The sequence below is a fragment of the Halichoerus grypus genome, chromosome 7, assembly GCF_964656455.1.
Source record: "Halichoerus grypus chromosome 7, mHalGry1.hap1.1, whole genome shotgun sequence".
In the NCBI taxonomy this organism is placed as follows: domain Eukaryota; kingdom Metazoa; phylum Chordata; class Mammalia; order Carnivora; family Phocidae; genus Halichoerus; species Halichoerus grypus.
Genome location: NC_135718.1, coordinates 146,772,841 through 146,798,936, shown reverse-complemented (window position 1 = coordinate 146,798,936; position 26,096 = coordinate 146,772,841). Strand labels below are relative to the sequence as shown.

Here is a 26,096-nt window from a genome sequence, read left to right as displayed (position 1 = left end):
CACTGTCTCACTTCATCTCAGGGCTTGCTCTGCCTACCAGACTGGCTTTAACACAGTTCCTGCCTTCCTGTAACCAGTTACTTCAGTGTTTCCTGAGTTTTGGATTCCATATATTCTGAAAATAAATCCCTCATTACTTGAGGTAACTTGTATGTAGCCAAAGAGCTACATAAAATTCATATATCAAAGTAAATTTGTTTCCCTTCTGTGAGAGGGAAATGTAAAACAGCCAAAACATCTGCACCTGAAATTAAGAATGGGGAACCCAGGGGTGCCTGGGTGGTTCAGTCAGTTAAGTGCTGCATCGGCCTCCCTGCTCAGCGGGGAACCTGCTTCTCCCTCTATCTCTGCCCCTCCCCGCCACGCTCGCTCGCTCAGATAAAAATAGATAAAATCTTAAAAAAAAAAAAAGAATGGGGAACCTAAGGGGCACCCTGGTGGCTCAGTTGGTTAAGCGTCTGACTCGATTTCAGCTCGGATCATGATGTCAGGGTCCTGAGATCGAGCCCCACGATGACAGGTTCTGTGCTCAGTGGGGAGTCTGCTTGAGATTCTCTCTCTCTCTCCCTCTGCCCCTCCCCCCGTGCACGCATGCTCTTTCTCTCTCTCAAATAATAAATAAATCTTTAAAAAAAATTTTTTTAGTTCAAATATAAGACAGTTCAGCTTCAAATTCATGGTTCTACCCAAGATCATCATCAAAGAGCTTCACCTAGTAAAATCAGTGGCATTCTGCTTCTCTGAAACCCTATCATTGCACTGCGCACTCCCCTTGTACTGAAAACTTCCTTTTTTCAGTGCAGCAGGGTCACTTTCCATAGCTCCTCCCCGCAACTACTGTAAATATGTATTATATATAATATTATATATATATAATATATATAATATAATATATTTTTATAAAGAAGCTCAAGTGGGGACCTGAAGAAAGGGAAAGTAAGGGTTGCGTAATAACAAAACTGTAGATAGAGTCATTTCACAGAAATACATTGAATTGGTCGTGGAAAGTTGATAGAGATGAACAGCAAATCTGACTCTATACTTATTAGCAACTAGCTCAAAGGGGGAAAAAACTCATCGGTTCAAGCAAAGTCCACAAAATAAAAGTAAATCAATTATTTATGAGAATCACTGCTTTTCTTTCCTTTTTTTTTTTTTTTTTTTAAGATTTTACTATTTTTAAGTAATCTCTATACCCAACATGGGGCTCAAACTCACAACCCTAAGATCAAGGGGTTGCACACTCTACCAACTAACACTGCTTTTCTTGACATTGAAAACTAATAGAAAGCTTCTATAACTGCTCATCAAGAGAGCATCGTGACATTGTAAATAATGTTCTCAAAAGTATTCCACAGTAGTACTACAAGAAATTCTATCTGGCTGGGTTTTTCACAACATGCCTAACAGTACAAATGACAAGGTGAAATAGAATAGAAGCAATTTTAGGAAGTCCAAAATAATGCAGTGTAGGTTTACAGATTCCTGATAGTCTGGCTTAATCTCAGAGTAAAATTTACGAATCTAGAGCATGGATAGGTTGTCCTTTAAACAACTCCTCATAAACATTACATCTTTAACTCTTGGTAAGATGTCGATAACCAACACTTCACAGGCATTATTTCTCTTAACTTCTGATACTTTCTGGTGAGCAAAAAATTCAAGGTTGCATTCCATGTTCAGGTAATTTACATTTTAGACAGTTTGTGTTGTCAGTTTAAGGGCAGAGAGCAATCTGCCTTCCATTTTTATATCTTTCCTATCCTTTACAGTAAAGCTACTTGAAAGAATGATCCATGTTCAATGTCTTCACTTCCTCACCACGCATTACCTCCTCATCTAGACAATCTGGCTTCTGTCCCCCATCACGCCACTGAAATCATTCTTGCTACATCACTAACAATAACTCCTGTTTTGCCTCTTAGGCAATTAACACCTTGGACCCTCTCTGTCCCCTGAAACCCTCCCCGCAGCTACGACGACAAACCCTTTCTGACTTCTCTGGCAATACTTTTGCAGAGCTCCACTTCTGCTCCCTCTGTTTCCTCAAGACTCTCTCCATCCTCAGCCATTTCCTTGTCTTACTTTACATGGTCTCCCCATATATGAACTCCCGTGTGGGAACTCAATTACTACTTAGAAGTATAGGATTCTAAAGTCTGTTTATAGCCTTTATCCCTCTATGCTAGCTCCAAAACCACACACCCAACTGTGTACCAAGTATTTCCGCCCTACTGTCACCCGAACATTTCAAATCCAACAGGTTCAAACCTGAAATCATCCTCTCTTTTCTTCCCCATCCCAATTTGCTACTCCTCCAATATTTCCTCTCCAAATCAGAAATCTGGACTTCTTTGTAGACTCATCCCTCTCTCCACATGCTACATCTAAACAGTCATCAAATCCTGTTATTCCTACTTCTCTAGATCGGCTGAATTTCTACCTTCTATTCCATTACCACTGCCTGTACCTAACTAAGCTCAGGTTCTTGCCATTTTTGCACCTGAGTTACTTAAAAAGCCTCATGACTGGGGCGCCTGGGTGGCTCAGTCGTTAAGCGTCTGCCTTCGGCTCAGGTCATGATCCCAGGGTCCTGGGATCGAGCCCCGCATCGGGCTCCCTGCTCGGTGGGAAGCCTGCTTCTCCCTCTCCCACTCCCCCTGCTTGTGTTCCCTCTCTCGCTGTGTCTCTCTCTGTCAAATAAATAAAATCTTAAAAAAAAAAAAAAAAAGCCTCACGACTTCCTGCCTCCAGAATTATCCCCTCTCCCATTTATCTCCAAACTACTGCCAGAGTTATCTTCCTTAAAATCTGATGTCAGGGGCGCCTGGGTGGTTCAGTCGCTAAGCGTCTGCCTTCGGCTCAGGTCATAATCCCAGGGTCCTGGGATTGAGCCCTGCATCGGGCTCCCTGCTCCGTGGGAAGCCTGCTTCTCCCTTTCCCACTCCCCCTGTTTGTGTTCCCTCTCTCACTGTGTCTCTCTCTGTCAAATAAATAAATAAAATCTTAAAAAAAAAAAATCTGATGTCAATCCTCTGCTTACGTCCTTTAATGGTTATGGAAAGATGGAAAGCCTTCTGGATACAAGTTAAACTCATTACCTTAGTTTAATTTATAAAGATCTTTATGAACAGGCTCTACTTATTTCTCTAGCCTCATCTGTCTATACTTTATACATACCTTCTTTTGTTTGTTATACTAAACTATTTATAGTTCCAGGTATACACCTTGCTATTTGATCCCCCCATAGTTTTGTGTATGCCTGTCCTGCCTAGAATGTATAGGGCTTAAAATTGGATGCTAAAGTTACAAATGACCAGGAACAAACCCCTTCTCTACCACTAACTTAATCCCATCTATCACTGAATGACTGACTGAGGGCAAATTACTTAATTCAAGCTTCATTTTTCTCATCTATAAAAATGAAGTAACACTCTTCACTACTACATACAATTAATTGTTAAGAGAATTCTAAAACACGTAAAGTGTTTACCTCAGTGTGTTGCATATGGTAAGTGCTCAATAAATTTTGACCACTATTTTATTTATTTATATTTTTATTTAAGTAATTCACACTAAAGCTTCAAGGTTCAATATTATCTCTTCAAGAAAACCTAATCCCCTAGTTTGGTTTAGATATCCTTTCTCTTTACTTTTTTAACACTCAGAATACATCTCTACGAACACACTTACCATACTGCACTGGTCTGTTTTCCCTCTCTAGACAGACTTCCTAATAGAATTTTTTCTACTTTGTTTCTCTATGACCCACCAGAGCAACTGACACAGAGTAGACATACAATAGCATCCTGCCACAGAACTAAATGAGTAGGCCATTTAGAAAACATCGGAAACACTAAATTCAAAAGCTTTAACCAGAACAGGATAGTGGCATAGTCCAGCCCGGAAGAATTCCCTTCTAGGATATAATGGCAGTGACGTACGTAGAGACATAGTTTCTGAACAAAACACACAGTTTCACAGTTTTTTTTCCTAATCTCAGAATCAGGAAGCATCATAAAATATAAATATAAATCATACCTAATCATTTATAAATTGTCTTTTTGGAACAGAATTACATTCTGTAATTAAGCTCTAAATTACACTGAAAAACCAAAAACATGTCATTCCTTTTCAGACCAGATAAAAATTACTCAGCAGTAAATTTCCTACCCCCTGGTGGATTTCCATCACCAGTCAATTCTCCATAAGGAAGTCATGGCAACAATACAAGTAACTCAGCCTTAACTGGAAATAATCATCTCAGATATGAAAAAAAAATACACTTTTACAAACTGTGCCAAGAATCCTCAGCCAAATTCAAAAGCCACAACTGTCAGCATTATTTTATTAAAACTAAAATTTCAAAAGCTAAGAGCAAACAGCAGCAACTGCTTGAATTTACCCTACAAAATGGACAAGAGAGAATCAAGTAAGATAATGTATGCAAGTGCTCTGTAAACCACAAAATTATACAAACATGAGTTACCACTGTTAACAACTTTATTAATTTTCATCACCTAAGAATTTTTTCCAATTCTAAATTTTCCAAATTCCCAAAACTTATTTTTCTAAATTTTGTGTATACCAAATAATTCATCTTACCTATTTTCTTTTTTTGTTGTCGACCAGCTGACTCTGTTATTGTTTCCTTCTTCTTTTCCACTGTAAACAACATAGTAACAGTAAAAATTAATTATGCATTATACTAAAGAAATGAAGGATGCTTTATCACAGCTGAACCAATGAAAGAAGCTCACAAGAAAGTTACACACTGCCTTTCATTATGGTCCTGAGCAAGTCAACCGATCTGCTCCCACAGCTGCTGACAGAAGGCAGACACAACAATCTAAGACTAAGACAACACTGGAAGCATCGTCACTCAAACACCCGTAAAGGATTGCATAAGGACACAATAATAGTAACTACTAAAACATAATAAAAACTAAGATGGCTTTCAGACCATCAGCTGAGGGTGATTGCCGTAGGTTGAGTCTAAGCACAATTTTCAAATTCTGCTCTCTCAGATAACTAAGGTTAATTATAGTTCCACTCTCATATTCACTATAGAAGGTAGGAATTCATTTATTCAGCTATTGGTGCCTAAGTAATTGGCATTGTTCTAGGTAGATAAAAAGATAAACATGATCCTTGCCCTCTAAAGAGTAATCTAGTGAGGGCAGATAATTGAGTAACAATTATAACACAGAAAACTGGCAAGACAGACATATGCGTAGGGTAGGGAGATCAAGAAAATCAAAAAAGCTAAACCCAGGGCACCTGGCTGGCTCAGTCAGCGGAGCATGCAACTCTTGATCTCGGGGTTGTGAGTTTGAGCCCCACATTGGGCATAGAGATTACTTAAAAACAAACAGACAGAAGAAGCTAAGACCAACTTCTTTGAATGCATTTCAATTACTATGATGATAGAGTAAAAATAACCTTGTAAAGAGAAATAATGTAATATATTTATATTTTATATTTACTATCTTTCATCTATATACCTATCATAGTCCACCTATTAATGGACTAAGAATAGGTATGTCAAAAATTACCTTTACTTAGTTTATTTACATTCTTTGTTCTGTATAATATCTTAGCATACTTCCTTTACTAGCAAACAGTACAGTACATGTATTATTTCTAAAAGTTGCATCAAAGAGAATTGGCAGGTAAGACTTTTTCTCTTAGTACATTAATTATGCTATCTGAATTCTAAAATTGGTATTACAACTTTACCAAAGAGATGTAAAATTCAATTTGACTCCAATATTGCAAGTGAAACAGTAAAGTGCTGACTAAAATAAAATGTGTGTGTGTGTTTGTAGTTTCAATATATGCACTGGTGTCTAAGTACCGGTACTCTTTTATGTAAATAAAAAGATAAAACATGACATATACCTATGGGGGAGAAAGACATTTAGAGTGAACCTACTAGTATGAGATCATAAAAGGAAATTAAATCAAATTCTACAAGATGTTACCGAATAACATTTTAAAAGACAAAACCGACAGAAAACATTGAATGTTTTACTCTTTATCATTACTATTAACCAAAGAAACAAAAATTTTTCTTTCCCTTCCCAGAAGGACCATAACATAACTACTTAGCACTTAACCATAACTGCATAAAAAACAAGAAGGCTAGAGAACAGAAACAAGATGGTACTGTGAACATTAACCTGGTCTTCTAGGGGACTGGACTGAGGCTAGATAAATCTGTTCTAAGGAGACGTCTATGGATAAAGTAGAACCCATAATAGGAAGATCTGACCCTTCTGAAAGACTAAATAAGGTTTTGAGAGCTAAAGAATGAGTAGGAGTTTACTAGACAGAATGAGTAGGAGTTTACTAGACAAAAAGAGAAAGGAAAGTTATTCCAGTTAGAGGGAAGAGCAGATAAGGCCTGGCCCCATAGTAGGAAAAAGACTAGTCCAGAGGATGGTAAAAGGGCCCGAGTGGCTAGAGAATAGAAGCAAGGGATAACCTGATACAGGATGTAGTTGCAGGGGAAGGGAAGAGGCACCAGACCATGCTGGACCTTGCAAGCCCCATCTTTATCCGAAAAGCAATGGGGAAAAACAAAGTATTTTGAGAAGGGCAAGTAACATAAGATTTGTGTCTTAAAAAAAAAAAAATTACTTTGGATGTACTGTAGAGAATAAATCTGAGTGGCTGCAGGGAGACCAATGAGGAGGCTACTGCAGTAGATCACAGGAAACATGACAGACGTTTAGACTATGTGGTGGCGGCAGAACTGGAGAGATGTGGAGAGATCGCAAACTTTCCTGGAGGAGAACAGTAACAGGGCTTGATGGTGGACTGCACATACAGGGTGAGAGAAGAAAGTATTCAAATCAGCAAATATTTATTGAACATTTACTATGTGCCACTGTTCTAGGTGCACAGGATATATCAGAACAACAACAAAAATGCTTTCCTAGTGAAGCTTTCATTTTAGCAGGTGGAGATAAACAATAAACAGTAACACAATACATAAATAGATCATATAATACATTAGAAAGTGACAAGAGCCATGGGGGGAAAGATGGAGCAGGGTAGGGGCACCTGGGTGGCTCAGTCGTTAAGCGCCTGCCTTCAGCTCAGGTCATGATCCCGGGGTCCTGGGATTGAGCCCCACATCGGGCTCCCTGCTCAGCGGGAAGCCTGCTTCTCCCTCTCCCACCCCCCCTGCTTGTGCTCCCTCTCTCACTGTGTCTCTCTCTGTCAAATAAATAAATAAAATCTTTAAAAAAAAAAAAAAAGATGGAGCAGGGTATGGGAGATGAGGAGCAGCAGAGGTAGAAGAGATGAGCAGGCTGCAGTCTTAAAGAGGGTGGTCAAGACTCACAGAAGTAAACCTTGAACAAAGATTTGAAGACGATATGAGGGCTAACTAAGCCGATATCATAGAGAAGAACATGCTAGGCAGAGGGAACAGCCAGTAGAAAGCTCTTGAGACAGGAGTGTGGCTGATGTACAGAGAGGAACAGCAAGGTTGAAGCACAGTGTGTGAGAGAAGAATATCAGAGCAGTAACAGGGGAAGCTCCACAGGCCACTGTAAGGACTCTGGCTGTTCCTGAGTGAAAATGGGACACCATCACAGGGTTATAAGCAGGGATGGGACATGCTCTAATAGCTTTAAAAAGGATTATTCTGGGGGTACGTGGGTGGCTCAGTCAGTTCAGCATCTGACTCTGGATCTCAGCTCAGGTCTTGATCTCAGGGTCCTGAGTTCAAGACCTGCATTGGGCTCCACACTGGATGTGGAGCCTACTTTCTAAAAAAAAGGATTATTCTAGCTGTTATCTTGGGAGGAGACTATAGGGAAACAGGAACACTTGTTGGAGGCTGCTGCAATAATTCATGCAAAGGATGAAGGTAGTTATCAATGGAGGTGATGGAAAGTGGTCAGACTCTGGATATGTCTGAAGGCAGCCCAAAAGTATTATATGTGGGGTGTGAGAGAAGAGTTAAAGATAACTGCACAAGGATTATGGCCTGAGCAAGTAGAAGGATAGACCTGCCACTGACCAAGATCCTGAAAGCTACAAATGCAACAGCCTTAAGTGAGGAAAAAGTATTCAATTTGGACGTGTTGGGTTTGAAATGTATATTCGACATTACAGTATAATTGACAAATTGATATGTAAATCTTTATTTGAGCATAGTTGACACACAATGTTAATTTCAGGTGTACAACATAGTGATCCAACTTCTCTTCACATTATGCTATGCTCACCACAAGTGTAGATGCCATCGCTCACCATACAAATGTTATTACAAGGATATATGGATCTTGCATTAAGGAGAGAGGGCTAGGGATATAAATTTGGGAGCCACTGGCAAATAGAGCACATGACTAAATTCACCAAGGGAGTGAGTGTAAGGGACTAAAAACAAATTGGGGTGCCCAAAAGCAAGAGGTTGAAAAGAGGAACCAACAAGGAAACTGCAAAAAAATGACCAGCAAGGGGCGTCTGGATGGCTCAGCTGGTTAAGAGTTTGACTCTTGATTTCAGCTCAGGTCAGAGTCTTGGGATCAAGCCCCACTTCAGGCCCTGTGCTGGGCATGGAGCCTGCTTAAGATTCTCTCTCACGTTCCCTCTGCCTTTCCCAATTCCCCTACCTCTCTTAAAAAAAAAAAAAAAAAAAAGACCTGCAAGGTAAGAGCAAAACCAAGAGAGTGTGATGTGTGATGTCCTGAAAACCAAGTGAAGAAAGTGTATCAAGGTTTCTGGCTTGCACTATCAGAAGCATGGAGGTACCCTTCGTCACGCAGAGAAATACCAGAGGAGGATCACGTTTGTGAAGGTAAAGATAATGAGCTTGGTTTTTAATATGTTGAGGTGCATTATCCACACTGAATACGTCAAGGACCAGTAAACTATAATTTCAAAAGCCTGAGTTTGTTTTCTAATTCTTTGTTTGCTCTATGATATTAGTATGTTATTTAACCTCTCTGAACCTCACTTTCCTTTTCTATAAAGAAAGAATAATATCTATACAACTGATCACAAATGGTTGCTATGTGGATCAAGTGAGATACTGTAAGGAAGAAAACTTTAAACCCTTATGAAGACATAAAGATGTCACAGAATAGAGAAAGTCAGAGGAATTTTAAGATACAAAAGTTGTATTTAATCTTTATAAGGCAGAAAAGAACACTGAAAGCCACATCAAGCCTATAAAGAACCATTCACATTATACCTCTAGCGGTCCCCTCAGCTGTGTCCTGTGGGGTTCCTGCTTTTATTCAAAGACCACAAACTGTACTTGTTCTTAACCTTTTACTCAAACTGTCCTTCAACCGCCTCACACAACCGAAATTTGCCTTATCCCTGAAGACACCGCTCACCTGGATACTAATCATAATGACCTGTTGTTCTCCAAACACATCTTCTCACCACAATTTCCGTATTTTTGCACATATCTGATTTTCTTCGCCTGGAATTCCTACCTCCAGCTCATTCTCTATCCAAATTCTAACTATCCAAGAAGGACGACCAGCCATCTCCATCACAAAGGCTTCCATGGCTCCTCACAACTGAATAGGATCTCTTCTTTAGAACCACCACAGCACATAACTCGTACTTCTCATGTCCCTTGCTCTATTGCCATTTGTATTATACATTTTGCATAAAAATACCTAATACTGCATATACCTCTACATAGCCTTCAATTCAAATCGGACTCACCTTTGTATTCCTATAAAGTTTTTTTATCAGTTGGTGCTCGTAAAATATTTACTGTGAACATGCATTCAATGAACTTGACCTGTGGAAACTGTATCTAAAGGACGTTGCCATACTCACGTTTTTTACTCTGTTTCTCCACCTCCGCTTTCAGTCTCTTGTACTTGTCTGTCCTGTAAACCAGGACCCAGGTTATACCTGAAACATTAAAAGCAACATGCTAACAGAAAAAATGTTTGTAATGGTCACAGCAAACTTACTGGTGGTCACTGTTGGGTGAGGAGGGATTTCAACTTTTTGCTTTATATTTACCACCAGTTAACTTTTTTCAAATGTTAAGACATCTGACTCTTCAAAATAACGGACACATGATATGAAGGTGTCTCCACAAACACGCAAGTGAAATCGACCCTAAACCGGACTCCACGCTACCCCTCCCGCTCCTGTTCCCGATTGGCCCCGATTCCCTGGAGTAGATGAGCATCCCCACCATCCCAACCCCAAGCAAGCAAGGCTCGCGACCACTCCCTTGGTGGCGCGAGGGTCCCCAGGCCTAGGATCCTTCCCATGGGAGCAGATCAAACGTCAGAGAAGCAGCCGCTCTCACCCTCGGCAAGAAGAGCCGTGCAGACGGAGATAAAAACGATGAGCAGTGTGTCCGCGAACATGGTGCTCATCTCGCACTTTCCTCTCTGCACTCCCACCCGCCAGGGGGGAAGCGCTCGAGAGCCTGCAAAAATTAAACGACAACGACTTCCCTGGATTTCTGGACCACCGAGTAACACTCTCTGACAGACTACAGTCACACTTCCGCTTCCGGGGCACAGCGCCGGAAGGGCTACTTCCGGAGAGTTGCGTGGCCGCGCGAATCTAGCGGGAACCACGCCGGCTCGGGGGCTGGCACTCAAACCGAATCTCGCGAGAGCTGGGACTTGAGCTTTCGCGACGGAACTGCGACTACGGGACTTCGCGCGGTGGCTCTTGCTCGCTGGGGTGATGGGCGCCCTCCTCTCGGCCGGAATCTACTTGCACTTGTCTGCGCTTTTGCCTCAGCCCCACCTCTGAGACTTTAGGTAGTTTACTGAACGCCTGCGTTAGATGCAAGGCCACGGGTTTGGAACTGGGGACGCGAAAATCAGTTAGTCGTGGCTGCTGGCTTCAAGGAACTCCTGTCCTAGCGAAGGAGAGAAACTTGTACATCCGGTGTGATTAGGGTTTTAATAGAGGTATGGCCAGAGTGCTGCGGTGACCCAGTTGAGGGGGTGGTGAGAGAAAGCTGTGAAAGGAATCGAAGTAATGCTTAGAAGAGTAGGAGTGCTTTGCGGGGGGCCTTTGTAGGCGAAGACGCCGGTGCTGAAGAATACGTGGTGTGTAATAGAGCAGTGAGTGATGTGTCTGGAGAAGGGGTCATAAACCCAAATGCCTCGGCTGGTTGCATATAAATGATCTTATGCGGGCTGGGCAGAAGGAAACGGTGGGAGGTACTAGCATAAATAAGGGAGTGATAATTTTATCCGAAAGGAGCAATTGGTACTCAGATCCAGCCAGTTTCCCTGGGAGAAGGAGCACCCAGTTTTCGTTATCTTCCCGTTTTCCAGGAAAACCCAGAAGTCCTGATTTTATGTGAAAGTTCAATTTATAAATGCTGGTAACTCAAGTTTTTAAATGCTGTATAGGTTAAAGAAAATGTCTTAGAAGCTTGGTTTCAGCCTGTGTAGAAGTTTTCAACTTTTTCAAGCTGATTCTGTTTGTACGAGTGTATTTGTGTTTATGAAAATCTGGAAGCTGGCGGAACTGTCTCCCCTTGACTTGTACTTTCTATCATTGGTTCTTTTTTCTTAAACTCCACTGTACTTAGAGTTCTTTTTTAGCTTTATGTGCATTTCTTCTCTCTTTAAGACTTAGCAGCAGAGAGCCTGTCTCCTTTTAACAATGAATTTCTACTTTGTGTCGAGAACAGTGATAGGCACTGTAGGGTCAGAGAGGGTGACTAAAATATTGTACCTGACTTCCAAGGTTCTCCTTGGATGTTAAACATTATAATAAGGTATAATCAAGGTATTCGTTAAATGTTATGGGAGCAGAGATGAGGGCAAAATTGGTTCTTCTTGGAGGAGTTGGGGAAGGCTTCACATTTGAGCTAGATCATAGTATGACTAAAAGTTAGGATAGGTTTTTATTCAACTCTGTATCACTCATGGTAAATACTGAAGCACAAAAGGGGCATGACTTTTTTTTTTTTAAATTGAAATACAGTTGACAACACAATGTTACATTAGTTTCAGGTGCACAAAGTAGTGATTCCACAAATCTGTTATACTGTACTCACCACAATTGTAGCTGCCATCTGTCAAGAAGAGCATGACCTTTGAAATCAGACCTGATTTTTAATTCTAGCTTTGTCACTTAATTGACACCTGTCTTTAAGCATCTTTAGTCCTTGAGCCTGAGTTTCCTTATTTGCAAATATGGTAATAATAACACAGCTGCATAAAACTTACGAAGATTAAATGAGAAAGAGTATATTATACAGTATTGAAAGCTGTGCCTGACACAGTTGATCAAATCCAACATGCTATTGATTGTAAGATGAAACATTATTTTATATATGACTAAAAGAAAATAAACAACTAGTTAACCCATGACACACCATTGATTGTAAGATGCATCCCATTCAGAAGTGTTAAAATGTGGGGGGAAAAGTCTCACAATCAACAAAATACAGTAATAAGAGGAATTTCAATTATTCCTATGTAAAAGTCTACTACAGAACCGTGGGCTGCTAGGATAACATTTCCTTCCCTTGGGCAACAATATAGTGACCCTAATACCCTCATTGAAGAACAGTGCTAGAGGCAAGTTAAAATAACGTATTTTCTACATTCTACCAGATTCCTTTATCATATTTCCAAGTTTTCTAAGCTTTCAGTTGTATTAATTTAAGATTTCATTTATTTATTTGAGAGAGAGAGAGAGCGCACGAGAGGGGGTAGGGTCAGAGGGAGAAGCAGACTCCCCACGGAGCAGGGAGCCGGATGTGGGACTCGATCCCAGGACTCCAAGATCATGACCTGAGCCAAAGGCAGTTGCTTAACCAACTGAGCCACCCAGGTGCCCCAGTTGTATTAATTTTTAGATTTCAAAAGTTTTCCCCATGAGGACCACCATTTCAGACTTTACCGTCCTGCTCCAATCTCTATGCCTATGATAAGGGTTTTGTCCTGGGACTTCCTTTTGCTGTTCTCTGGGGTAGGGTTCACTATTTCATGTACCCATATCTCCCCCCTGCCTTAGTTTATACTTTATGTTGTGGTACACTCTCAAGGAACTTGTGGAAGGTAAATGGGAGCTAACCCTTCAGTGTGCTTATTAGAAGTATTAGTAACAATACTGTTTATAAACAAATACTTAGTACTAGGCTAGGCATCATAACAGATTATGAGAGAAATTAAATCCCATGGGGTACCTGGGTGGCTCAGTCTTCAAGTGTCTGCCTTCGGCTCAGGTCATGATCCCGGGGAAGAAGGGAAGATTGGAGTTTGGGTAGAAGAACTGGAAAGGTTCAGTTTCAGATCTCCAAATGTAAATGCCCACTTGGCTTTCAGGTATCAGGTCTGAAAATCAGGGAAGAAACTTAGGCTACAGATACTATTTTACAGATCAGAAGCAGACAGATGGTAACTGAAGCTTTTAAAGAGAGTAAGAATCCAGGGAAAATGGATAGAATGAAAAAAATTGTTCAATGATTATGAGCTAGGTGGCTTAATAGAACCAATAATAATAACAGTTAACACTTAATGTGCCCTCTCTATGAGCCTGGTACTGTTCTAAACACTTTACTCACATAATCTTTAAAAAAAAATAAAACCCTTTGGGGGCGCCTGGATAGCTCAGTAGTTGGGCATCCGACTCATGATTTCGGCTCGGGTCATGATCTAGGGGTCATTTCAGTTGTATTAATTTAAGATTTCATTTATTTATTTGAGAGAGAGAGAGAGCGCACGAGAGGGGGTAGGTATTTTGTTTTTGTCCTCTCTCTCATTCCCAATCTTCCCTTCTTCCCTTATTCTCCTAAAGAGTAGCACCATCATGTACTAGTCTTTAAACCCAGAAAACAGGAACTATGCTCATTAACTCCCTCTTCTTTATCCTACACATCTAATCACCAAATGTGATAAATTCTCCCTGCCTCATTTCTCTTTTTTTTCCCACATCTTTCAACTCCTACAGTTTAACTCAGGTTACCATTGTCTTCCTTTGCATTACAGCCTTCTACCTGGTTGGTCTCCAGTTACACACCCAACTGTCCCCTCTAAGCCATTCTTTTATGTAGCCAATAGTGATCTTTCTCAAATACAAAGATTTTTTTTTCCCCACTAGGCTGGCAGGACTAGATAAAAACTTTGAGAAACGAACACTGAAAAGATTATGAGGACCCTCCCCAAAATACACTTTAAAATAAAACAAATGCTAAAGTAAATGTGAGTTTATTATCTTTTGGAATATTTTATTTATTCAAATAATTTTCACTCTGTGAGTGTGGGTCCCAAGTATGTGTTTAATTTGTCTTTTGGGTAAGCTAGCACTGTGTTTGAGGGCAGAGACTGGGTCTTGTTTATTTCTGCATCCCCAGCTTTTGGAACATGGCCTGGCACAGAGAAGCTTCCCAATATATAATGAATGAATGATACAGTTCATTCATGGAGAGAGGACAATAGGTTGGACAAATATCTTGGAAGAATGGGGAATTTTAGTTGGACTTTGAGGAAAAAGTGAAATTAGGATGTGGGAGAAGTGATCAAAAGCATTGAATTGGGAATGAGAGAGAGGACATCATAGTTTGTGTGTAGTTGAAACAACCAATATGTGTGAAGAGGCTGTGTGTTTAGTAGAAATAGAATTGACTAGGTAAAGTGACTGTATTTTATCTGTAAGAGGTACATGGTTGAACTTCAGGAGAGCCATAAATCTGAAACTGTAGACAGAACTTTGTGCATTTTTTTCCTGAATCAAAGATTCATAGTTTTTATCAAATTCTCAAGGGAGTTTATAAACCAATAAATGTTAAGATTTATGTTGTATATTTGAGAGACTGATGGGTCTTAAGCTTGATGCTGTAACCAGTTAGTGTTCAAAAATTTTTTGCTGCAGTACTCCTTAGGAGCAGAAGGGAGAGAATGAGAGCCTAAGATCTGGAGATAGAGCCTGAAGATTGGGACTTTTAACAGTATATGTGAATTTTGCATGAAGGGATTGGTATTAAAGTTTCTAATGACCAGGGAACTCTAATTCGGGACTACTCCTTTCAGTTGGCAAAAAGATGAGCCATCGAATTGGAAAGGAAAAATTAAAATTAATCTTTGTTTGCAGATGACATCTTATATGTAGAAAACCCTAAAGATTCCACATAAAAAACCAGCTGTTACAACTAGTAAACAGGGGCTTCTGTGTGGCTCAATTGATTGAGCATTCGACTCTTGGTTTAGGCTCAGATCCTGATCTCAGGGTCATGGGATCAAGCCCTGCATTGGGCTCTGCAGAGTCTACTTGGGATTCTCTCTCCCTCTGCCCCTATCTCTGCTTGTGCACGCTCTCTCTCTCTAAAATAAATCTTAAAAAAAAAAAAAAAAAAGAACTAGTAAACAAATTGAGCAGAGTAGCAGAATACAAAAATCCACTGACAAAAATCAGTTGTGTTTCCATAACCGTGAACAATCCAAAAAGGAAATTAAGAAAACAATTCCATTTACAGTAGCATCAAAAACAAAATACCTATAAATAAGTTTAACCAAGGAGGCAAAAGATTTGTAACTCAGAATTATAAAATACTGATGAAAGAAATTAGAGAAGACACAAATAAAGACATTTTGTGTTTATGGATTGAAATGCTGTATTTTTAAGGTGTCAATACTACCCTAAGCAGTCTGCATATTCAGTGCAATCCCTGTCAAAATTCCAGCATTTTTTGCAGAAATAGAAAGATCCATCCTAAAATTCCTATGGAACCTCCAAGGATCCTGAGTAGCCAAAGCAATCTTGAAAAGGAAGAATAAAGTTGGAAGTCTCATACTTCCTCATTTCAAAACTTACTTTCAAGCCTCAGTAATCAAAAAAGTATGGTACTGGCATAAAGACAGATACATAAACCAGTGAAATAGAATAGAGAACCCCCCAAATAAACACTTGCAATATGGTCAAATGTTTTTCAACAAGGGTGCCAAGACCATTCAATGGCTAAAGGACAGTTTTTTCAGTAAATGGTATTCAGAAAACTGGATATCCACATGCAAAAGAATGAAGTTAGACCCTTATACCATATACAAAAATGAACTCAAAATGGATCAGAAACTTTAAGAAAGAAAACTATAAAACTCAGAAGAAATCACGGGGGAAAAGCTTAATGAGATTGGATTTGGCAGTGATTTATTGTGTATGACACCGAAAGCATAGGCAACAGCAAAAAATAATAAATTGGACTTTATCAAAATCTAAAACTTGTGCACAAAAGGATACAATCAACAGAGTGAAAAGGCAATTTATGAGATTGGATAAAATGTTCACAAATCATATTGGTAAGAGATTAAAATCCAGAATATATGAAAAACTACAACTCAACAACAGCAAAACAACTCAAAAATGGGCAAAGGACTTAATAGATGTTTCTTCAAGGAAGATCTACAGATGGCCAATAAGCACATGAAGGGATGCTCAACATCACTAATTAGGGAAATTCAAATCAAAACTGTGAGATACCACGTCACACCCAGTAGAAAGGCAGTTGTTCAAAACAACAAAATAATGTGTTGACAAAGATATGGAGAAATTAGAACACTTGAGCATTGCTGGGGGGAATGTAAAATGGTGCAACCACTAGGAAAAAGTATGGTGTTTACTCAAAATATTAAACAATTACCAAATGATAGGGGCACCTGGGTGGCTCTGGTGGTAGAGTGTCTGACTCCTGGTTTTGGCTAAGGTCATGATCTCATGGGTCATGGAGCTAGGGACTGGGAAGAGGGAAGAATGGAGAGTTATTGTTTAATAGGCATGGAGTTTCAGTTCGGGAAGATGAAAAAGTTCTGGAGATGGATGGAGGAAGGTGATTGTTGCACAAGAAAGTGAATGTACTTAATACCACTGAATTGCATCTCCAGACCTGGTTAAATGGTAAACTTGATGTTATATGTATGTTACCATAATCTTATTTTTTTTTTTTAAAGATTTTATTTATTTATCTGACAGAGAGAGAGAACAAGTAGGCGGAGAGACAGGCAGAGGCAGAGGGAGAGGGAGAAGCAGGCTCCCCGCTGAGCAGGGAGCCCGATGCGGGGCTTGATCCCAGGACCCTGGGATCATGACCTGAGCCGAAGGCAGCCGCTTAACCAGCTGAGCCACCCAGGCGCCCCCATAATCTTATTTTTTTTTTTAAAGATTTATTTTATGAGAGAGAGAGAATGGAGGGGAGGGGCAGAGGGAGAGGGAAAGAGAGATCCAAGCAGACTCTGCACAGAAGGTGGAGCCCAGCAAGGGGCTTGATCTCACCACCCTGAGATCATGACCTGAACCGAAACCAAGAATCTGCCGCTTAGCCAACTGCGCCACCCAGGAGCCCCATATGAGCACTCTTTTTAATACCAAGATCTGAAAACAACTCAATGCCTATCTACACGTAGAGGAATAAATTATATAATAAATAAATTGGAGCATATTTAAACAGCACTACAAATGAATGTATTACAGTTATATGCCACAATGTGCATTAATCCTAACAATATAATATTGAGTGGAAAGAGTAAGTGCTTAAGAATTACAGGATGTGGTAGACTTTCTATAACGGTCATCATAATAAGTGATGCAACGGAGGATCAAAGAGATGGATGTAAATGTAAATTCCTGTCTTAGTTTTCAAGTTGGTGGTGATTTCATGGATATTTGTTATTTTAAATAAAGACTGAATGCTTGAGGGCCTTGAACACACCAATGATGCGAATGTGTCATGAACCAAGAATAATGATGAATCTAATTCTCTGCATCTGAGCTAATATAAAAAAATTCTTCCTGTGTTCAACTCTGTATCTGTTTGTTCTAAGTAAGAAGAAGAAAGTAGAGAAGGTGGGGAGTAATCTTTTAAATTACTTACCATGGGGGCACCTGAGCGGCCCAGTCACTTAAGCATCCAACTCTTGATTTTGGCTCAGGTCGTGATCTCAGAGTCATGAAATTGAGACCCCCCACCTTGGGGCTTAAGATTCTTTCTCTCCCTCTCCCTCTGCCCTTCCCCCCCATTCTCTCGCTCTCTCTCAAAAAAAAAAATTTTTTTTTTAATAACTTACTGTCAAAAATGATACTCTAGGAAAATATGTCACATTTCTTTTTTTTTTTTTTTTATGTCACATTTCTTTTGCAGACTCAGATACCCTCTGATTGATTGCCACTTATGCCTGGGCATTTAAGCATCTCAATTTTAGAAGATAAGTGACAGTGGAAAGTCACCCAAATATCTTGAGCTTGGATGGGAATTTTGCAAAATAAGCAGTGTTTCTGTGAAAAAAAAAATTTAGTCTGGCAGCTTTACATAGGATAGATACATTTTTTTTTTTAAGATTTTATTTATTTATTTGACAGAGAGAGACACAGTGAGAGCGGGAACACAAGCAGAGGGAGTGGGAGAGGGAGAAGCAGGCTTCCCGCTGAGCAGGAGCCCGATGCGAGGCTCTATCCCAGAACCCTGGGATCATGACCTGAGCTGGAGGCAGACGCTTAATGACTGAGCCACCCAGGCGCCCCAGGATAGATACATTTTTGAGAGAGATTGCAGTCAGAGAAACCAACTATCAGGGCATCACCATGATGCAGTTTTCAAGTAAAGGGAGACTTGAACTAAATAAGTATCAGCAGAAACTGGGAAAGAGCTAAACTAAGAACTTTTTGTAGGATGAAATAGTAATTCTTAGAATTAAATAAGATGAAGTAGGGGCACCTGGGTGGCTCAGTCAGTTAAGCATCTACCTTTGGCTCAGGTCATGGTCTTGGGTCCTGGGATTGAGCCCTGTGTTGGGCTCCCTGCTTGGCGGGGAGTCTACTTCTCCCTCACCCTCTCCCTCTGTGTGTGCTCACTCGCTTGCTCGCTCTCTTAAATCTCCAAAAAAAAAAAAAAAAAAGATGAAGTAAATAAGAATACTTAAATAATTCTAAGGTTTCTACCAGAAGTATTTCTAAGTTTTATGTGACCCAAAGCTTACACAATTCTAGGGACTCCCTTTAAGAAAAATGGTATGGCAAAATCAAAATAGGATCAAAATTAGATACAAAAGTGAATACTTCTTTGAAAGGGCCTAGTGCAAGTGAGGATTCCAGAAACTTATTTTCATTAACGTCTTGGCAAATCTGTCTCTGGATTTTAACCTGTATGGGGACAAACCTGACATAGAGTGGCTGGAAGGGCAGCCTTTTAAGAGAGGAAAATATAAAAACTTCAGTCCTGGCAATAAACTTCTGTAATATTAGTTAGAAGGGGCATTTGAAAAAAAATACCAAAACAGATCCACATTCCTTTTCCCATGTGCAAATCTGGCCCATCTTAATAGAAGCCTAAAATCTGAGGTGACTTGGGGCGCCTGTGTGGCTCAGTTGGTTAAGCAACTGCCTTCAGCTCAGGTCATGATTTCAGGGTCCTGGGATCGAGCCCCGCATCAGGTTCCCTGCTCGGCGGGAAGCCTGCTTCTCCCTTTCCCACTCCCCCCTGCTTGTGTTCCCTCTCTCGCTGTGTCTCTGTCAAATAAATAAATAAAATCTTAAAAAAAAAAAAAAAATCTGAGGTGACTTTCCCCATTACAAATACACAACTGTCGTGCTTACTCAGTATTCGTCTATCATTGGCCAATAATTCACTTTTACTCACTATTTAGACTCTTACCCTTCACCTTAGTGGTTCACTTTGCTGCCAAAAAGACGTTGATTTCATTCACAGAGAAACATAAATAGCATAAGTAATTCTGTTGACTGCCCATAGCTTCATTTCCCCAGCTTCAGTCCTTTTTAGGAGCTCAGTCTCCAATTGACCTATATATCTGGCACAGGGCCTGTTTAGTGGATACTTTTTTTTTTTTTTAAGATTTTATTTATTTATTACAGACAGAACAAGAGGGAACACAAGCAGAGGGAGTGGGAGAGGGAGAAGCAGGCTTCCCGCTGAGCAGGGAGCCCGATTCAGGGCTCTATCCCAGGACCCTGGGATCATGACCTGAGCCAAAGGCAGACACTCAACGACTGAGCCACCCAGGCGCCCCGTGGATACCTTTTTTTAAAGAATTTATTTGTCGGAGAGAGAGGGAGCACAAGGAGGGGAAGAGGCAGGCAGAGGGAAAAGCAGTCTCCCCACTGAGCAAGGAGCCTGATGCGGGACTCAATCCCAGGACCCTGGGATCATGACCCAAGCCGAAGGCAGCCATTTAACCGACTGAGCCACCCAGGCGTCCTGTATTAAAGTTATTTTAAAAATTTTCTTTAATTCTTTTCTTTGACCATTGGTTCTTTAGTAGTATGTTGTTTAATCTCCGCGTATTTGTGAATTTTCCAGTTTTCTTCTTGTAATTGATTGCTAGTTTCATACACTGTGGTCAGAAAAGATGCTAGGGCACCTGGGTGGCTCAGTTGGTTAAGCGACTGCCTTCGGCTCAGGTCATGGTCCTGGAGTCCCGGGATCGAGTCCCACGTCGGGCTCCCTGCTCGGCGGGGAGTCTGCTTCTCCCTCTGACCCTCCTCCCTCTCATGCTCTCTGTCTCTCATTCTCTCTCTCTCAAATAAATAAATAAAATCTTTAAAAAAAAAAAAAAAAAAAAGATGCTAGACATGATATTAATCTCCTTAAATTTATTAAGGCTTATTTCATGGCCTAACATATGATCTCTCCTAGACAATATTCCATGTGCACTTAAGAAGAATGTGCATTCTGCTGCTTTTGGATATAATGTGTTCTAAATGTCTTAATTCTACTTGGTGTAACATATCGTTTAAGTGCAACACTTCCTTATGGATTTTCTGTCCCTATTATCTACCCATTGTTGAAAGTAGGTTATTGAAGTCCCCTACTATTACTATATTGCTGTTTCCCCCTTCAGGTCTGTTAATATTTGCTGTATATATTTAGATGCTTCTATACTGGGTGCAGAAATATTTACAAATGTTGACCCTCTTTTGGGTACATTATATAATGACCTTTTTTTGTTTCTTATTACAGTCTGTCTTAAAGTCTATTTTATCTGATTTTAAGTATAGCTACTCCTACTTTCTTTTGATTTCCATTTGCAAGGAATACCTTTTTCTATCCTTTCAGTCCACATGTATTTTTTTAAGATTTTATTTATTTATTTGAGAGAGAGAGAACTAGGGCGAGAGAGCATGAGTGGGGTGAGGGGCAGAGGGAGAAGGAGAAGCAGACTCCCTGCTGAGCAGGGAGCCCGACACGGGGCTGGATCCCTGGACTCCAGGATCATGACCTGAGCTGAAGACGATGCTTAATCGATTGAGCTACTCAGGTGCCCCAGTCCACATGTATTCTTAAAGCTCAGCTGAGTCTCTTGTAGGTAGCATATAGTTGTTGTTGTTGTTTTTAATCCATTTAGATACTTTATGTCTTTTCCTTGGAGAATTTAGTCCATTTACATTTAAAGTAATTATTGATAGGTATGAACTTATTATTGTCATTTTGTTCATTATTTTCTGGCTATTTCATGAGTCCTTTATTCCTTCTTCTCTTGTTCTTTTTGTGATTTGATGATTTTCTGTAGTGGTATGCTTAGAGTCCTTTGTCATTAACTTTTGTATATGTGCTTATTATAGATTTTTGATTACCATGAGGCTTATATAAAAGAGAAAGATATTTTGCTTTTGAATCCTTTTCCATCCAAATAATTTTCTTGTGAAATGTCCGTTTATACCACTGCCCCTGTTGGTTTTTTCTTTTCCTATTATTAACTCCTGTACTTCCACAACATCCTTATATTTGTCAGTAGCTTTGCTTATAATTATAGAGGTTCTCCACTATTATTTTCCATGACTTTATGAAAGTCCTACATCTTTTAAAAGAGATTTGCAATTTCACTTTGCAAACACTTTGGACTGAATTTGCAAATAAACTAATGGAGCAGAAGGATATGTTAAACGAGGAGGGATATTTGATGATTCATTTTTATAAATGATTGGTTCATTGGTAAATATATGATAGGGAAACTTTTGCTTCCTAGTGCCATCTATTAACTGTGAGGACCTAGGTAAGGAAACCCTGACTATTAAGGATCCCTTGCAGGCATTTAGTGGGGTTCCAGTGAGTCTCCTAAGAGACAATGGATGTGAAGTGCTTAGCATTTGTTCCTGGCACAAGTACAGTTGATTACTTAATTCTTTGTGTTGCCAAGGTATACTATAATATCACATCACACGGGGGGCGCCTGGGTGGCTCAGTTGGTTAAGCAACTGCCTTCGGCTCAGGTCATGATCCTGGAGTCCCGGGATCGAGTCCCGCATCGGACTCCCTGCCCAGCGGGGAGTCTGCTTCTCCCTCTGATCCTCCCCCTCTCATGCTCTCTGTCTCCCATTCTCTCTCTCAGATAAATAAATAAAACATCTTTGAGAAAAAAAAAAATATATCACATCACACAGTATTATGGTTGCCTAATTGTTTATGTTTCTTGATAGTCTGTGACTCCTAGAAGGTAGAAATGGTTTCTAATTCATCTTTATGCTCTTGATACTCAATAAGTGCCTCATACATGGTGAACATTCAAAACATGTTGAATGAGTAAATAAAGGAATGAATGAATGGATATCTTCCTTGTCTTTTCTTGTTATGATAACCTATCTCAGATTATCTATTAGTCTTCCACAAAAGTAATTCCTTTAGGCCATGAAGCTATTTTGTTTTTTGCCTTTAATTAAAAAAATTTTTAACAAGGCAAATACCTTTGTACTGATACGGAATGTTCTCCAAGATACAATGATAAAAACAAAATGCAGAACGATTTGTAGCATATGCTACTTTTTTTTAATAAAGATTTTATTTATTTGACAGAGAGAGAGCGCGCGCACAATCAGGGGAAGCAGCAGCAGAGGGGGAGGGAGAAGCAGGCTCCCCACTGAGCAGGGAGCCCGATGTGGGGCTCCATCCCAGAACCCTGAGATCATGACCTGAGCCGAAGGCAGACGCTTAACCAACTGAGCCACCCAGGCACGCCTATGCATAGCCTATCTTAAGCATATGTGAGAAACCAGTAAGAGTGACTGCTTTTGGGTAGTAACACTGGGAATACCTATGGTAAAGATTTACCTTATTACTGTATACTCTTTCAAATTGCTTAATTTTTTTTACCTTGTGCCTATATTACCTATTCTATATAGGTATAGATATATATATATAAATTTTATTTTACAAAGTTTTTACCATTTGTGAAACCTAAAATAACTGGTAAAAAGAAAGACTGAGATGATGTTGGGATATTACTAATTCAGGTTAGAAAAGTATGTAAAAATGCATATATACAAGGATGTAAGATTTTAAAAATATTTTTTCTTTGTCTTCATCTACCTGAAGGCTTACATATTGCATATTTCAAGTTGGCCTAAAGGTCACAGATACATAAAAATTGGATGGAATTTAACAGTTATTATTTTTTTTTTTTTAAGATTTTATTTATTTATTTGAGAGAGAATGAGAGAGAGCACATGAGAGGGGGTAGGGTCAGAGGGAGAAGCAGACTCCCCGCTGAACAGGGAGCCCGACGCGGGACTCGATCCAGGGACTCTAGGATCATGACCTGAGCTGAACGCAGTCGCTTAACCAACTGAGCCACCCAGGCACCCGGAATTTAACAGTTATACTTAAGTTGTTTTTCTAAGTGATTTCCACACTCTTTGTCATATAATTTGGTTTTTCTGTGAGAACCTTTCACCTTTAGCCATACTAAGTTTTGTTTCTGTGACTTTCATTCAGTATGGGGGTTTTGTGTGTGTGTGTTTGAAGGTTTTATTTTTAAGTAATCTCTACATCCAACATGGGGCTCGAACTCAAACCCTGAGATAAAGAGTCCCACACTCCACTGACTAAACCAGCCAGGCGCCCTTCATTCATCGTGGGTTTTATGGTTACTCTTGCACATACAACCTAAAATATGCCAAAATATCCCAAATTAAATGATCTATATACAGTTTTTTCCTAAAGCATAATAGATTCTGCCAGTGTTCTGCCCACCCTTGGGTCTAACCTATTGTATTCACTCCACCAACTTCCAGCTGCCTGATGTTTTCTGGCATCAGGAGCCTCTGCCATTGGAGCTAAATGGGTTTAAACTTTAATAGTAATTTATCAGTGTATCAAAGGCCTTAAAGGTGTGCATGCTTTTTGATCCAACAATAGGAAAAAAATCAGAGGATGGGCCAATAAGCATTTTTAAGGATGTTCTCATAGCCTTCAATTTAAAAATTTTTAAAAAGCAGAATATCTAAATGCTAAAAAAGAGGATTGTTTAATACAGTATAACAAATGTATGCAATGGAATACTGCTCAGTATTTAAAATTATATAAATGTATATTGATTTCACTGCACGTTCACAATATATTATGTGACTATATCGGTTCATTGGTAAATATGTATTAGGGGAAACTTAGCTTTTTAGTGCAATCTCCTCTAACTATGGGGACTTGGCTAATAAGATCTTAGCTAAGGGGCACCTTCACTAAGTACCATATGAAAGTTATTTAAATTAAATTGATTTACATACATACATGGCTCAGTCGGTTAAGCGTCAGCCTTTGGTTCAGGTCACAATTCTAGGGTCCTGGGATCGAGCTTGTGTCGGGCTTCCTGCTCAGTGGGGAGCCTGCTTCTCCCTTTCCCTCTGCCCCTCCCCCTGCTCCTGCAGCAGTCTCTTCCTCTCTCTCGCTCTATCTCAAATAAATAAAATCTTTAAAATAATAAAAGTATTCAACAATAACAGCAACAGTGAAGCCTTACTCTCTTAAATACACAAAACACTATTGTCTGTATTGGCCAATTAGGTTCCTTTGTAGCAAATGCAGTACACTGGTTTGTGGGGTATTCCATGTAGAATACAGCTGAAACATTTCTGTGAACAATGGATAAGTTATATTGGATTTGATTCATTTTACCTGTGTCAGGCCACTTTTGCACAACACTTGGAGAAAATGCTTTATTGTTTACTACCTACCATATGAAAGGAAGGAAGCAGTTCCCAGCTATTAGGAAATATAAAGCCATTTGGGAAATCTCCTGGGTTGTAAGGTATTACTGATATAGAGATGCTGAACCACAGCTACTTTTCTAGGGAAAGGAGAATTTTTAAATGTTATTACTTAGTTAAATTACTTTATCTTAAAGTAGAACTACAGATATAACTTATTTAAATTTTCCCAGTTTCAAATAGTGAAGCCAAAGATTATTTTCACAAATTAAAGTTGCTCTGGGACCTGGTTAGATGTCTCTGCTGTACATTTCCTTAGTACTTTCCTTAGCATCACATTTTTTGTCATGGCTTATTCGAGGATGTTTTTCTTTTCTTTCTGGATTGTAAGCTCAGTAAGAGTAGGAATGATATCTGTCTTACGGGCACATAATAGGAACTCAGCATTTAATGAAAGAATGTATAAAGAAGGGATGGATACAGTTCCAACTTAGAGCTAGGACATAAAGAGCATAGGCTTTAAAATGCACAATGGAGACATTCCTTACACCTTGATAGAGAAGTGTATGTTACATTTAAGGTTTGAAGTGCATGTTACATTTAAGGTACATTTGCATTTAAGGTGAAATATTTATGTCAGTAGTTGACACTCACCAATTGTAGTAAGTACAATGCCAAGATAGGAATATTCTACCAGGAGTCCCTGTGAGGAGTAAGAATATAGAGAAAGTGACAGATAGGCTACAGTGTCACAATTATATAAATTCATCATTTAATAGATGAATAAATTGAAATCCATACAATTTAAATAACTTATAAGGTTTCATAGTTCATTATTGATCATTTCAGACTGTGAGCCAGGTCTCCTGATTTGCTGGTCTAGTTCTCTCTCCACCAAACTTAAAGGATTGACTATCACCTAAGTTCAGGAAAGGAAGAACAGAGATAATCTTGTTCTTCAAACATGCTGGTCCAGGGGCGCCTGGGTGGCTCATTCTGTTAACTGTCTGTCTGCCTCCGGCTCAGGTCATGATCTCAGGGTCCTGGGATGGAGTCCTGAATCTGGCTCCTTGCTCAGTAGGGAGTCTGCTTCTCCCTCTTCTTCTGCCTGCCCTTCTGCCTGCTTGTGCTCTCTCTCTGTCTCTGTCAAATAAAGTCTTTAACCGCCCCCCCCCCCAAAAAAAACAACAGAAAAAAAACATGCT

At 39.7% G+C, this 26,096-nt stretch overlaps 1 protein-coding gene across 4 annotated transcripts in view; it reads right to left on the bottom strand.

Annotated features, from left to right (window-relative positions):
• The window catches only part of TMCO1 (transmembrane and coiled-coil domains 1), a 59,051-nt gene extending 48,508 nt beyond the window's left edge, over positions 1 to 10,543 (bottom strand). The window contains exons 1-3 of one of the 4 annotated variants that reach the window (XM_078078413.1): positions 10,304 to 10,543; positions 9,817 to 9,894; positions 4,606 to 4,665 (exon numbers count right to left, since the gene is read on the bottom strand). In XM_078078413.1, the coding sequence (XP_077934539.1) occupies positions 4,606 to 4,665; positions 9,817 to 9,894; positions 10,304 to 10,373 (208 nt within the window). In that variant the 5' untranslated portion in view covers positions 10,374 to 10,543. Of the gene's footprint in view, positions 1 to 4,605; positions 4,666 to 6,642; positions 6,823 to 9,816; positions 9,895 to 10,303 lie in introns of those variants that run through there. The other 3 variants (XM_078078410.1, XM_078078412.1, XM_078078411.1) reach the window with 3 other exon arrangements.
• Between the last annotated feature and the right edge of the window lie 15,553 nt (positions 10,544 to 26,096).